We start from the raw sequence: 16,443 nt of genomic DNA, 5'->3' as shown, positions 1-16,443 counted from the left end.
CTTGTGCATATAGTGAGGGGGATCATTGCTTAAATTGTTTATTGTATTTAATGCTCATTAATATATTTGTTTAATATCTCCTGTCTCCCTAATCAATTTGTTTGCCATCACAAAAAGGGGGAGAATGTAAGCCCAAGGGTTCCCATGGGTTAATCATTCATCCTACCTTCTTGTTTTGATGCTAGCAAACCAAATTGATTAGCATTTATGGCTGATGTGTTGCTTTGAGGTGTTGTGTTGTATACAGGATTTTCATGTCATAATCGCCATTACACAACTCTTCACAACACATGGCTTGTGGATCAAGAATCAAAGGAACCAAGAGCTTGCACCTACATTGAAGACATCCTCATTCGAAGATGTTCGAATCAAGAAGCTCAACATGAAGATCCCACAAGTTCCTAGGCAAGTGTCAAGAAGGAGCTTGGAGTTGAACATGCCATGGTGACACCTCATGTACCTCAACATGCATTGAATGTTGGAGGACATGTCACAAGAGCCAAGACAAAGTTCAAGATGTTCACTCAAGCCGAAGAAGTCCAAGAAAGTGCAAAGGAGCCAAGACATTCCAAGAATACTCAAGGTTCTTATTTTTAGAATGTATCTGGAGTCCTCTTGATTTTATGTTTAAATGCACTTTCAAAAGGTTTTCAAAATTGGTTTTTATACTTAACATTTTACTTCTTTGAAAACCATCAACACACCCAAAAAAGTGTTTGAAAACCTTGGACTTAAGCCCAAAGGCCATAGCCTAAAAGCCCCTGGATTTTAAAGTTAAAATGGAATTTTACTCAGCGTCGGTCGACCGCGGGATGGAACCTGGAAATCCAGGCCATCTCAAATTTTATCTGGCCAGTTGACCGGGTCAAGCCGGGCGACCGCAGATATGTGTTTGTTTCAAAACAGAACAATCCAACATGGGTTTGGGTGGGCGATCGCCGTGGGTCGGTCGACCGAGATAGGTTTTTGGGCCAAAATTAATTGAGCAAACAGTAAGCCCTCGTCGGGCGGGCGACCGCTGTAGCTCGGTCGACCGCTGCGGTTTAGCACACTAGCTGTTGAGGCGTTTTCTGCTTGACTTTTTCAAGCCGTTTATTTACAGTTTTACCCCAAACGGTCATATTTTCAAATACACTATATATACATCATTAAAACATATCTCTATATGCTTTTGAACATTTGAGAAAGATCAAAATCCCATTTCTCTTTGAGGTTCAACTTTTCATTCAAATGCAAAAACTTCTTTGAACTTGTATTTCAACATTCTTTCAAGAGGCACTCCATAGGGCTTTTATCTTTGCTATCTTTAGGAGTGATTGTGAGCTTTCGACTTTGTAATTAGCCTATTAAGAGGCATTACGAGTTTTTTATTTAATTGTTCTTCATTTTCACAAACATGTTTATATTTTTCAACAAGTTCAATGTTTGTGATTTCAAGGCTTTTAATTTTTTTATCAAAGGCATTGCATCTTTGAAATAAGTCAACATTTTTCTTTATAAAAAATATGCTCAATTGACTGAATTTTTCATTTCTTTTCAAACATTTATTTATTTCCAATTTCAAATTTTCAATTTGAATTTTCAAATCAGAAATTAAATGTTTGAAACAAACCTCATTTGCAAAAGATTTTTCTGAAATCTCTTTTTGTCTAGAAATTGTATCATTTGAAAAGAGACAAACATTTTTCTCAAAGGTGTTTTCTAATGAAGTCCAAATATCTTTTTCGCAGATGCAATTAGAAATATTGTTAAAAATGTTTGGAGTTAAACCACAACACAATAAAATCATAGCCTTTGAGTTCAAGGAAAACAATTTCATATCACCTTCAGTGCATTTCCTTAAAAAAAAAATTCCCTCTTTAATAACATCTAAAATGTCATGATCTATGGATTTGAGATAGGCTAGCATTTGTGCTTTCCAAGCTCCATAATTCTTTCCATCAAAGAATGGAGGAATTAGGGTGGATCGGCCTTTCTCAAAATCCATAGGAATTTTCATAGATCTTTTCTCTTGTAGATTTTTAAGATTTAAAAATCTCTTTAAGAACCTAAGCTCTGATATACCAAATGAAATACAGGTGTGACAATCCAAAAGGGGGGGGGTGAATTGGTCAATTATAATTTTTAGGCTTAATTAAGGGAGATTAAAAATTAATCCATTTAATTAAGCACTAATTAGTCGAACCCTTGTTCAAATATATATATCAATGAAAGCTAGGATTTAGACTTTCTAATCATGCACATTTAGCTAACCCTTGTTCAAATGGATATTATAATACTTAGGGTTTAAACAATTTAGTCAAGTGCATTTACTAACCCTTGTTCAATTAAAAGCACAAAAACAAGTTAGGTTAGAGACTACCAATCACCACACGTGCAAGAGAGAAGGAAAAGAGACATCCACAAGGAACACAAGATTTATAGTGGTTCGGTCACAACTTGACCGACTCCACTCTTCCAAGTTTACCTCCTTGGGATCTCCCCTAAAATGATGAAGCCGTACACCCGACTCCTTCATCTCAAAAGGGAACAAACCCTTGCTTTTCCATTCTTAAGGGCCAAAGCGAAGCCCCTCGCACGAAGCCTTGACAAGGGAATCAAACCCTTGCACATGATTCACCTTTCTTCACGGGCCGTATCGGAGACTCTTTTCTTCACATTTCTTTACGGGCCGAAGAGGAGGCCCTCACATGAAGAACAAATAAAAATAAAAAACTCTCAATGCCTCTTAATAGGCTGATTACAAAGTTGAAAGCTCACAATCACTCCTAAAGATAGCAAAGATAAAAGCCCTATGGAGTGCCTCTTGAAAGAATGTTGAAATACAAGTTCAAAGAGGTTTTTGCTTTTGAATGAAAAGTTGAAGCTCAAAGAGAAATGGGATTTTGATCTTTATCAAATGTTCAAAAGCTTATAGAGATAGGTTCTAATGATGTATATATAGTGTATTTGAAAATATGACCGTTTGGGGTAAAACTGCAAATAAACGGCTTGAAAAAGTCAAGCAGAAAACGCTTCAACGGCTAGTTTGCTCAACCGCGGCGGTCGACCGAGCTACTGTGGTCACCCGCCCCTATCTGGCGCCCTATTCTATTTTCAAATTTCTTACCGTCGCGGTCGACCGGTCACATGGCGGTCGCCCGACGAGGGATTACTGTTTGCTCAATTAATTTGGCTAAAAAACCTATCTCGGTCGACCGACCCACAGCGGTCGCCCGCCCAAACCCATGTAGGATTGTTCTATTTTGAAACAAACACATATCCGCGGTCGCCCGGCTTGACCCGGTCGACCGGCCCGATAAAACTCGAGATGGCCTGGATTTCCACGTTCCATCCCGCAGTCGCCCGGCCTAGCTTGGTTGACCGGTCCTGAGTGAAATTCCATTTTAACTTTAAAATCCAAGGGCTTTTGGGCTATGGTCTTTGGGCTTAAGTCCAAGGTTTTCAAACACATTTTTGGGTGTGTTGATGTTTTTCAAAGATGTAAAATGTTAAGTATAAAAACCAATTTTGAAAACCTTTTGAAAGTGCATTTAAACATAAAATCAAGAGGACTCCAAATACATTCTAAAAATAAGAAGCTTGAGTCTTCTTGGAATGTCTTGGCTCCTTTGCACTTTCTTGGACTTCTTCGGCTTGAGTGAACATCTTGAACTATGTCTTGGCTCTTGTGACATGTCCTCCAACCTTCAATGCATGTTGAGGTACATGAGGTGTCACCATGGCATGTTCAACTCCAAGCTCCTTCTTGACACTTGCTTAGGAACTTGTGGGATCTTCATGTTGAGCTTCTTGATTCGAACATCTCCGAATGAGGATGTCTTCAATGTAGGTGTAAGCTCTTGGTTCCTTTGATTCTTGATCCACAAGCCATGTGTTGTGAAGAGTTGTGTAATGACGCACCTCAAATCAACACATCAGGCCATAAATGCTAATCAATTTGGTTTGCTAGCATCAAAACAAGAAGGTAGGATGAATGATTAACCCATGGGAACCCTTGGGCTTACAATGCACCACCAATGTGATAAAATCACCAAACAATTGCCCGGAACCAACCACAAGATAATCTCTGTTTAGAACATCAAGTCAAAGAGATAGAAGTAGATTAGGAAGGTTTAGGGACTGATTTGTATTGAAAAATTGGTTAATGTTAGTCTTCAAAGGGTTAAAGTGGGTTCACATATGGTACAACACCCTATGAGAGGAAAAAGTGGGTTTATATATATATATATATATATATATATATATATATATGTGAAAAGGTTTCTGAGCTCGAGCTCAGCCTGAGCTAGAGCTCAGAAACCATGTCTCCCATAGTTGTTTGATTTATCCAACCATTCATTGTATAGGTTATGATTAGGATTATGGTTATGGTTAAGGTTGTAGGTTATGGTTAGGTTTATGATTTGTGGAGGTTTAAAATGGATGGCTAGAAGATGTTCTATAGATTGAATGGTTAGGATTATGGTATGGAGATGGTTTGTTAGGAACATCCTATCTATGTGAGGTCCTATAAAATGAATGGGTTGGATGAGTCAAACAACTATGGGAGATGGTGTATTATGAGCTCTAGCTCAGCCTGAGCTCGAGCTCAGAAACCTCGCCCTTATATATATATATATATATATATATATATATATATATATATATATATATATATATATATATATAGAGAGAGAGAGAGAGAGAGAGAGAGAGAGAGAGAGAGAGAGAGAAGAAATGGTTTGTGTGCAGCTGCTCAGATAGCTTATCTGTGCATGGCTGCCACAAACCATGGGGGGGCCACATTTTTGGAGGGATCTAAAGCATTCATTTGGAAGCCCCTTCCATGGATAGGGTGTGTACTAAAAATCAGCCCTATAGGATTGTCCTAACCCTGCCATTTGTGGAGGGAAAAAATGGGCAGAAACAGTGTCTATCCATTTTCCCCTCCAACTTTGATTGAGTTAGGATGATCCTATAGGGCTGATTTTTGGTACACACCCCTATCCATGGAAGGGCCTTCCAAACGAATGCTTTGGATCCCTCCAAAAATGTGCCCCCCCCATGGTTTGTGGCAGCCATGCACAAATAAGCTATCTGTGCAGCTACACACAAACCATTTCCTCACATATATATATATAGAAAAAGACATAAATACCCCCAAAGTGGGGCGTGCACATATACAACCATACTCAACAGTTGATTTATCTGCAATCTCCACATTGCCATTCTCCTAGTTGTCTGTGATTGAATGCGATGGAATCTCTATAAACGAAAAAGATTTGAAGAGTCAATTGTCCTTCACAATGTAAATTCTTTGTCATAATCTTGTGCCATTTAGTACGAGGTGGTGCAATATTAGTCAGGAATGAAGGGGAATAGAATTATGATGGGATGGGCCTGAGGATGCTATTTTTAATACTAATGAGCATTCAAAAGTTGATCAATGCACCTACCTATGAGGATTCATGATAGTAGATGAGCAGCACTTATCACCAGATATAAATGGTATTATAAGTTTGTCCAAGAAGAAAAGTTTTAGGTGAGAAAAAAAAATTAGGGCTTCCCTGGCGTTAAAAAAAATAAAATATAAAAAATTACAGCTTCCCAATACCCAAAACGTGGTCCACTCATCCTAACTAATGACATCAGAGGAAATTAGAAGAATACCCATACATTAACAAACATGACTCAACAAAATTCACAAAATAATTCCTATAATTCCTCAGTTAAAATTGTTCGTACATTACAACACTATGCCTCAGACTAGGGCAATAATTCCTTAGTTAACTTTCTCCATACATTACAACACAATGCCTCAGACTAGGGCATATATGCCTATCATGTCCATCTTGCTTAAAATGCTTTGAAGACATCTTCCTCGAAATTTATCGAATGTGTTTGCTATTTATCTTGAGACATGAAGTATGCTAATCAACTTGGAAACAAACACCAAGTGGCAGTCAACGTTAATCTGTTTATTCTTTCATTGCAAACTGTTTTTTATGATATGAATTTGACATAACCTAATGTCTGTCTTCTATTATTTTTCACTGATTTCCATTTTTTCGTCCTGATTCTATTTCTTATGATATCTTATTTTCTTATTAATTATTCATTTCCCTGCAGGAATCTTTGAATGTAAAGCTAAATCAGTCAAATGCTGAAAACCCCTGGTTTGTTTTTGGTGTTTCATATCCTGGAGCACTTAGTGCCTGGTTCCGTTTAAAGTTCCCTCATTTAACATGCGGAAGCCTTGCAAGTTCTGCAGTTGTTCTCGCTGTTTACAACTTCCCAGAATTTGACGTACAGGTGCTTTGTTATATTTCTTGCATGTCTGAGTATATATTCATCAATGTACTTTTTTCATTACATTTTTCTCTCTATGCCCCCTCTCTCTTTCATTTTAATATTTCATTGCTCTCTATGGTTCCATCTTGTTGAATGGCATCCTATTTGCTTTTGTCATTTAGGCCAAGGTTTAAATTTCAGTTTCGGTTTCGGATGTAGCCGAAACCGAAATTTCGGCCGAAATTCGGTAAAAAAAAAGCAAAAAAAAAAAGAAAAAGAAGCAAATTTCATTATTGTGCCGAAATTTCGGCCGAAATTACCGAAATTTTGGAAAAATATTTAAAAATTACATTTTCCCAAAATTTTCGCCTAAATTTCGGATATAGGTGGTTTTGGTATCGGTCCCAACCGAAATCCGAAATTTTGGTATTTTGGCCGAAATTTAAAACCATGATTTAGGCTTGTAAGGAGATAACTCTTGTATGGTCTTCTTGCTGCAGATTGGAGAGTCAGCTGGCTCTGATTGTAAGGCTGCACTACAAGAAATTACTAAACTTGTGGAAGAACTACTTCATTCAGATGCAAGAGGAGTAAAGAATTTGTTTGGTGCCGCTAAGGTATGGGTCATTCTTAATAAGCAGGTGAATGTTGATCTTGTGTTTACCTCGAAACTTGGGTCGAAGCCTACATAATTTATTGTATTGAGAATTTTGCGCCTTCTAGTCTTGCTGGAGCCTACCATATGCTTTTAAATAATCATCTCCAAAACCATACTCAATCTCAGTGGAGATTTGGCCAGTTATTTCCTGCTGGAAACTTGTTTTCATCATGCCATATCTGTTAACTAAAGGAGATGTACTGCATAAACTAACATGCATAAAACTGAATGTGAACAGACACATATACATCATTAGAAAAAAGAAACTCTGCTAACTAAAGGAAGACTGGAAGAGAATGAGAGAAGAGTGTGAGGTATATAAGAGTACATGGAGTGACTTTAGACTGAGTAGGACTAAGACAGAGTATATGGAGTGCACCTTTAGTAATGTAAGGAGGCGGGGTGAGGATGTAAATATGACTGGACAGGAGGTACCTATTTTTCACTATCTTGGTTTAATCCTACATAAGGAAGGAGAGATTGAAGAGGATGTTACTCAAAGAATAAGAGCAGGTTGGTTGAAGTGGAAGCATGCTTCAGGAGTTCTGTGCGACAGTAAAATACCTATCAAGTTGAAGGGAAAATTTTATAAGACAGCTGTGAGGCCAGCCATGCTGTATGGCTCAGAATGTTGGGCCAACAAGAAGCAGTATGTGCATAAGATGAGTGTAGCGGAGATGCGAATGCTTAGATGGATGTGCGGCCACAAAGGGTTAGATAGAATTAAAGATGAAGGCATCTATAAAAAGGTGGGGGTGGCACCAATTGAGTATAAGATGAGAGAGCACCGCTTAAGATGGTTTGGGCATATCCGACGTAGGCCTTTGGATGCTCCAGTGAGAAGAAGTGACTCGTGCCAAATTGATGGAGTAAAAAGAGGAAGGGGCATACCGAAAACAAGTTAGGGTATATTAGTGAAATGACCCGTATACCCTCAATATAATGCGATACATCTAACAAACTCCATTTCAATTAAAACTGCTATTTCCAACCTAATTGAACTTCCAAAACAGCCCTGAAAATAGAAATGTAGAATACTTCCGCAGCTAAAAATTGCTGCTGCAATGATTTATAGCCAATAAAACAACTAGAATCTTCTTGAAAACCTTCAACTCTTTGAAAGAGAACTCTGATTAACCTTCATTTCTGGTAAATCTCCTTGTTTGAATATTTTTTGCACTGGAAAATTTCAATTTTTTTCTTACTGTACTGCACAATTTTCATAGAATCCTCTTAATTTTTTTTCTAGTCTTGCTGAAACCAAGTCTGGTTTTGTTTCCCTCCTACATAACTTTCTGTCCAGAATCCTCTAATTTATTGTGGTAAAAACCTTCAATTTGGAAACCTTTTGCTCCACTGTTTCCGGCCTGTTCCCATTTGAATTGGCTTGTGAGAGAAGCCAACTTTTGGAAACATTTCTGAACTCTACCAGAAAATTTCCTTTGCTTTAGCCGACAATTTGAATTTACAGCTGGCAAGCGTGAGCACGTGTTGACACCAACGTGTCTCAACTCTCAACACGTATCGACACTCCTTTCGATAACTGTAAACCTACTGCTAGACATCTTAGGCTTAATGTAGGCATGTTGACATGTTTTTGTGTTGTGTAAAGTGTGAAAAACTGTTTTTTTTTAATATTGTGTTTACCTCCGCTTTTATTATTAACTCTTATTTAACTAAAATTTGCTGTTACACCATCCCCATGTCCACCCCTACCCCCCTCAAAAAAACCTTAAACTTTAAACTAACTCTTCCTCCAATTTTATATTCATTGAATTCTATCTGTCTCTCTCGCTGTATATTGGAGACACTTTAGGAATAAAAGCTTTAGATAGGAAACAGAATTGTGAATAAAATGAATTAGTGGGTACCGAAAGCGGAAGCAAAATTTAAAACCTTGGGGGAAAGATATCAGAGAAGGGGATATGGAGATTATGGTTCATAAGAAAGTTGAAAATTGGTTGAGAAATAAAAGCTTTAGACAGGAAACAGAATTGTGAATAGAATGAATTATCATTTTTTGCCCATGAGATAGCTACAGGGGTTGGAATCAATTGGGGCGGATAGTCATACTCTGCACATGCACTGCTACAGGGACTGGAATTGAGCAAGTGAGCTTAATGTGTCTTACTATCTCTATAGGCCCCGGAAAGGCATCACTACTTGGACAAGGATCCATCAAAAAATGATTTATTGTTTTCAATTCTTATTCACATATGCCTCAAGCTATTTTAGCTGGGTATGGATGTTATGAGTATGTCATTGATACATATTTTACTCTTATGTTAGATATGGATATGCCACTTATTTTCTAGTATTTGAGTAATTTAGCTCCCAAATTTTTTTCTTGATGCCTTTTTTGTTTATGGGAAGTAAAGCTTAGTCTATATTGATATCTGTGTTTTCTAATATCCCTTGGGATAGCTCCCCAAATAGTTGGAATTTTTGTGTTAAAATTCTTTACTTTGGTCTTTGGTTGCAGCTTACAATTGATGCTGATTTTCTTTACTTGCTGGCAGATGCTGCAGTTATTGCGGTATGCAATGATTTATAAATGAATGCCATTCAAATTGAATTAATGAAAACTTTTTGTTTTTGTTTTTGTTTTTTTTTTTGAAATAAGTAATCTGTATGTTATCAAACTATACAGTTTCAGTATGGTAATCCGGATGTACTATGTTCCCCTCTTCTCGATGCGAAGAAATCTGGAAAGAATTTGGTGGTAGGCTCATCTCTCTTGGCAATCGTTACTTATATTTGAGTGGAGCATTGGCCTAATTTTCCATTTCTCACATTTTGTTTGAATTCAATATGAGTGCTGCATAGTTTTCCTTGTGTTTCTTTCTTACCTAGTGATAATCAAGGTTTAAACTTTTGGTTTTGGTTTCGGACCTAGCCGAAACTGAAATTTCGGTAAAAAAAACAAATTTTATTAATGTGAAATTTCAGTAACTTCGGCCGAAATTTTGGAAAAAATTTTAAAAAATTATATTTTGCGGAAATTTCGGCCGAAATTACCGAAATTTCCAATATTTTGGCCGAAATTTCGGTATTTTGGCCTAAATTTAAAACCATGGTGATAATGCAAATTTGTTCTACATCGAAGTCATTCACTCAAAGTCAATGAGAAAGTGAATTGATTTCTAAGTTATATATATACTGTGCCCAGTGTCTTCATGATTTCCATTTCATCCATTAACATTACCATCTAGATTTCTACTCTTACCATCCTTGGAGTTTGATGTTTTAAGTGGTCGGTTTGCACTGTCATTTTTCCACTCATATTTCTGTCGTGGGTTGGGAACCCAAACTGGGCTTGCACACTTGGTTGAGGGCAAATTATATTAATGATACATCAAAAACAATATATGTCACATAATTGATGTAATCATATATTTTTTTAACATGTTAGATGCACATCATACTTATTAACAGAACATTTAGAAGACATAACTGACCTAAAACTGATATTAGAAATCACCTCCAGTTACGCACAAGGAAGAGATGCATATTTGCCAATAATATACAACATTTTAGATATCAACCTACAGCAAGTTTGTCTTGAACAAAGCCACAAAGAAAGCTAAAAAAATCAAAAACAAAAAAACAAACAAACAAACTGAATGCCAGGGAGAAGTCTTCCGCATTATTCATAATAAATGAGATTCTGTGAGACTACAACTTATCTATTATGTTATGTGTTATTTATTACACATTATATTTCTAGCTATTACATGTATCACATAAATAATGATATATTCGTAAATGTGAAAGAGAGGGAGGTATATGTGATGCAACCGATGCCATAATGTAAAAATGAATAGTTGATCGGCATTATCATATTCTCTGGTGAGCCTTACATAAATGATGTCTTTCACACCGGAATCACCTATATCGTTAATTTTTTGTATGCCAATGACAATATGAGTTGACTTGTCACCTATATCGTTCATTTAATCTTGTACGCCAATGACAAAATGAGCTGACTTGTCCAACTTTCTTCCATGTTGAATTAATTTTTGACCGCTACATAAAATATGGATCATGGTAGATAATATGCTGGCTATTAAGCAGACTTTCATTTTTTATTTCTCTGATGCTTACTTAGTGTGTTGTGAATTTTTCCTTGTTGATCATTCTTTTAGAAAATCAAAGTCTGGCATAAATCTACCATGTCACAAATTTGAGGTCGTTAGTTTGCCCAGCTCCCCTACCAAGAACGAACAATTCAAGAGAAATATTGTTTATATAGGCATTTATATTGTGCTGCTGATGTTGAACTACCGCCATAGTTTTAAATTTCTTTCGGATTTCAACTGGGACCGAAACCGAAATTTCGCGAAACCCGAAATTTTGGATTTTCAGAAATTTCAGAAATTTAGTCGAGAAATTCATTTTTTTTAAAACAAATTAATTTTTTTTTCGGAAATTTCAGCCGAAATTACTGAAATGATTAGTTAATGCTTTTTTTTAACATGATTTCGGCCGAAATTTCGGTTTTGGCCAAGGCTGAAACCGAAACCAAAACCGAAATTTAAATCCACGACTACCACACCATTTGTTCAGGATGCATACGCTAACTATGTGAAAGATTATTACCTTGGAAGTTTTGGTGTACAAGTTCAAACTTATGATCAGCAACATTTGAAGAAAACAGAGCTTACTGAAGACAGAGGTAATCTATTTTGACCTTGGGACTAAATATTTTTGGTCAAGCAAATTTCTTTTTATGGACTATGGAACAATTCATGATTTCACAGGTTAATTAAGTGTTTTTATTGCTCTGTTTTGTTTCAGGTGATCGTTTATGGTGGTTCCAAGTTTGTACTGAGGTTGCCTATTTCCAAGTAGCACCCTCAAATGATAGCATCCGTTCTTCCAAGATTGATACAAGGCATGTCTCCGCTTACCATATTTGGCCTTCATTTGCTTTTTGCTATTAAGGTTGTTTGATTGCAAGTAATCTTTAGACACAGAACACAAACAACAAGCCAATCCATGAAACCAAACAATTCAAGGTTTTCATGGTAAAATACTGATGGAAGTAATGAAAACTCTCTCTCTCTCTCTCTCTCTATATATATATATATATATATATATATATATCTCCTCCTTTATATTTTGTTTCCAAAAACGTTTTTCTTAAATAACGGAAACTCTCTCGATTTATCTCCTCCACATAAATCTTCACCAATTTGGTGATTCCGGCTTTCTCAAATTAATTAATTAATTCTGTAAATTAATTAATCAATTAATATACACCATATATGCACTAAAGTACATAAACGATACATACAATGTAAATTCTCCGTGTAACTAGTACAATAAATCTGATCCACCCATGTGATCTATAAATCCGGGACACTGATCGTCCATGGATCGTAACGGGTAAAGCGAGTTATGAGTGGGATTGATGCAGGGATCCAATGATGATCCTGCAGAGACCAAGATGGGCCCTACTGTGACCTACACAATGTAGTCCAACTAGGGTCACATTAGGCTTGAAGTCCCCACCAGGTGACCTTGAAGATGACTGTTAGATCAACATACCTCTAATCACATCCAATGTCTATGTCCTTCCAATAATTTATTTACCGGGTTAGGTCTTACGGTGGTTGGCATCAATTAACCCCTTGGCCCACCCAATGTTATACCTTTTAATCTATCAGCTTGGGCTCGCAAATGGATTTACAATTCCTTTGAAAAACAAACATTTGTTGTCGAAAACCATTTGATAAACACTTTATCAATCCATCTGGCCATGCATATTTAGAAGGATTAGCCGAGTCAAAACTGTAAATGACTTTCCTCTTAAACAAAGGTGGAGGATTCCTTGTTGGGCATTCCTATTGATCCCATGGGTTACCCTAAGGCCCAATACTACCCGTAAGTGACCCCGAACCCGGGATGTAACGACCCAATCTGACGGGTCGCTACGAGCAACTCAACCTGTCAAAATTACCATCATTTAAAAAAAAAAAACATAGTTAGCACCATAAACCTGTCATCCACAAAACTGATTCCAAATAAATTTAGTCTTAACCACATATAATTAAAAAATGTATAGTATGAAACTCAAGATAACTCAAAGTCCTAAAATAAATAGAACGAAACTCCACTAGCAAGATAACTCAAAGTCCTAAAATAAATAGAACGAAACTCCACTAGCTCTAATGAAAAGACTCACGGGAATTGACGGATATCGATGCCTCCCACTTTTTCAATTATTCTTCAACCCACTCCTTGAACTCAAGTTTCCTCATTTACGAACGCTTCCTCTTCCACGTTCTCCTGGTGGGGGGGAAATCTGGGTTACACAGCAGTTTGTGATAGAGACGATACCAGTATTGGTTACCAATTAAGACAACAAATTTAAATAAATGTGTATAGGTTAGAATCAACGAATAAAGATAAATAATAGAAATGAATACTGAGTAGAGATATGCTGGAAACAGTAAATCCATAAGGCACAAGAATCAATTAAGGATAGTTAAAACTATAAGAACGGAATAGAAATCGAACTCTATCAACATAAAGAAATATGAAATTTATATACTACATTTCTGGTTTATCATTATTGACATATCTTTTAACCCAAGACACTCCAGCTCCCATGAGCTTGTTGTCTTTGCCCACATGGTCCATTCCGTGCAGATGTTTTCTGATAGATCATACCGCCTAGAGACTTATAATCTTTATAGGATTCCAACATCAACGAGGGAGTTGCGCGACCCTCCCAAGTTTTATATTTATTCATTTATCTTTTCTTATTATCCGGGGATGGCTCTACGGCCTCCCATCATAGGGGTGCAACTCGGGTCGGGTTAGGTCGGGTTGAGGCCAACCCAACCCAACCCAAAAACTTCAACCCCCAACCCTAACCCAACCCAACCCAAGTTTCAACCCGGCTTGGCTAACCCAACCCAACCCTACCCAAATTGATTTTTCCCTAACCCAAACCCAACCCAACCCGATTTCCCAAGTTGGGTTGGGTTTTTACTGAAATCTTAATGAAAAAAATGCCTCTTTAAATCAGTTACCCCATAAAATGCCTCTTTAATTCTTAATGAAAAAAATGTCTCTTTAAATCTTAATGAAAAAAATCGAGAGAGAGAGAGAGAGAGAGAGAGAGAGAGAGAGAGAGAGAGAGAGAGAGAGAGAGAGAACCTTGTAGGTTCTGTGGCGGAAGAACCGAAGAAGAATGAGAGATGGTCCGATGGAGGATTGGAGGCTGCTGGCTTTTCTCAAAGAGAATTAGAAAATAAGGATTTCCACTTTCTAGGTTAGGGTTTGCTTTTACTTTTTGTTTTTGACTTTTTGATAAGTATATAAAATATACACTATTATATTTTCAAGGATAGAAAATTAGAAGCTAGAAAAAACAACACGTGAAAAACTAAAAATGTCAAAAAGTAACGTGCTAATCTTATTCTTTGCCGGGATACGGGTTGGGTCGGGTTGCCTGATGCCCAACCCAACCCAACCCAACCCAACCCGAATTTTGGTCGGGTTGCCAAACCCCAACCTAGACCCGAACCCAACCCGAATTTTGTTAACCCAACCCGCCCAAAATTCGGGTTCAACCCGACCCAAGTTGTACCCCTATCCCATCACCCTTTCCCATTTACGTCTTCATTCATTCTTTCTTTATTTTATTCTTTGACTTCTTAATCTTTCCATATACATAAATGAGAGTGGTTATTGGGTTCATTTCTTATTGAGCATTAAAATTTCTAAACGACATATGCTTGAACAGTTAAACCAAGTTTAACGAGAAGTAAATAACGGCAGTACTAGAAAATAACTAATATCTAACGCCATACACAAATCTTCATCACCATTGAATTCATTGAATAACCATACTGATAAGGTCTAGCTATCACCTGCCTTGGAATTGAGAGGCGATGAATTTGGAGTCAATTAATGAACAGAACGATGTCAAATAAACCTAGGTTTAATGTTCTCACAACACACTCACATACAAGTCCCAAATTGGCCTGTTTTGGGACTCTAACCACACTTTCTCTAACACTACTTTGCTGTCCTGTTTTGGGACTAAAGATAACTTTACTTTAAATCACAAGCTAGGCCCATTTTGGGACCTAAAAATCATAAATCAGCGCGATCCAAATCTGGTCCGATTTGGACCCAAAATACTTATACATATGGAACATAATTCTGGACAGATTTGTGCTCAAATTTATGGCACGAAAACAGTACCAAATCTGGGCCTGTGTGTTCTCCAAAAACCACACACCGGCAGCCCAAAAATCTGAACAGTTTTTTGGCTCCAAAGTGGGGTACACAACACTATCAAATCATTTTTTTTTACTTATTTAGAGCTGATAAACAAAGGAAAACATATGAACCATCTTATTATATTTGATTATATAGGCCTGACGACCAAGGAGAACACATAAAAATTATTTGGTACTAATGACCTGACACACAGATATATATGTAGTACCTAAAACAATAAATACAATTACAAGGTCATTTGATCAAATACGACTGTCGAAAACCTATACTTGCAAATAAAATCGCTTGTCCAAAATGAACAGTCGAAAGTCCGTAGTTAAACATGTATAATTATAGGGGACTAATAAATCTGTGCATATATTTAATGGATCAAAGAACTGACAAGAATAAAAATTTGTATTTACAAAGTTATTTGATTCAAACGACTTTGAGATACAAGTATTGTAAAGATTATCTGGTATTGGGGTTATATACACTAAGTATTCACAATAAATATATATAGACATACACACACACACACACACACACACAAATCATTCGATCTATATCTATTTATAAAACTGATAACAAAATATTTGTATTGGAACTGCCAAAAATGTAAGAAAAATTTGAAAGTCATTTGGTTATTCTCAGCACATAGAATTGATCAAATAATGAAGTGACACTCGTAAATCATCTGATTTATCCCAACATATAAGAATGACCAAACTAGTGGTGTAAATAACCACAAGATCATTGGATTTTTTTACTTTACAGAACTGATATATATATATATATATATATATATTTAAAGGAAAATACTTATTTATGTCATAGCTATCATGCGTGCGACTATTCTTGAAAGAACATTGCCTCTATATCATAAATACCATAGACATGAACTGTTCTTGAAGGAAAAAAATATATCCAAATTATAAATATCATGCATGTGATCTTATTTTTAAAAGAAAAGGGTCACCATTAAGATCTATATCATGGATCACATTATTTCCCTTTTTTTTAAAAAAAAAACCACTTGGATCTTAAGATTAGGGTTTGTTTATTAAAGACATCATTAAATCATAAAATAACAATATACTTGGATTCGATCTAGGTTTTTTGAAGAGACTAAGTCTAATCTTTCTCCTTCTCTTTATTCTCCTATTTCTTCTCTCTCTCCGTTTTTTTTCCACTCTATTCTCTTTCTCCGTTACTGTTGGCGTGAGTGAATGGGGAGAGCATACGCGCTTGCTTTCTTCCACTATCTTTTGATT

General features: G+C 36.5%; 1 protein-coding gene across 2 annotated transcripts in view; it reads left to right on the top strand.

Moving 5' to 3' along the window:
• LOC143854828 (putative serine protease EDA2) overlaps positions 1–16,443 on the top strand; it is a 96,059-nt gene that overhangs the window by 45,493 nt on the left and 34,123 nt on the right. For both annotated transcript variants that reach the window (XM_077364937.1, XM_077364936.1), the window contains exons 4-9: positions 6,112–6,294; positions 6,774–6,890; positions 9,414–9,467; positions 9,582–9,653; positions 11,498–11,606; positions 11,729–11,825. In XM_077364937.1, coding sequence (XP_077221052.1) covers positions 6,112–6,294; positions 6,774–6,890; positions 9,414–9,467; positions 9,582–9,653; positions 11,498–11,606; positions 11,729–11,825 — 632 coding nt within the window. The remainder of the gene's footprint in view (positions 1–6,111; positions 6,295–6,773; positions 6,891–9,413; positions 9,468–9,581; positions 9,654–11,497; positions 11,607–11,728; positions 11,826–16,443) is intronic.

Source organism: Tasmannia lanceolata, unplaced genomic scaffold, assembly GCF_043159265.1.
Source record: "Tasmannia lanceolata isolate RefF3 unplaced genomic scaffold, GAP_Taslan_0.1 ptg000020l, whole genome shotgun sequence".
Lineage (NCBI taxonomy): Eukaryota > Viridiplantae > Streptophyta > Magnoliopsida > Canellales > Winteraceae > Tasmannia > Tasmannia lanceolata.
Note: the sequence above shows the minus strand (reverse complement) of the source record. Positions and strands in the feature narration are given on the sequence as shown.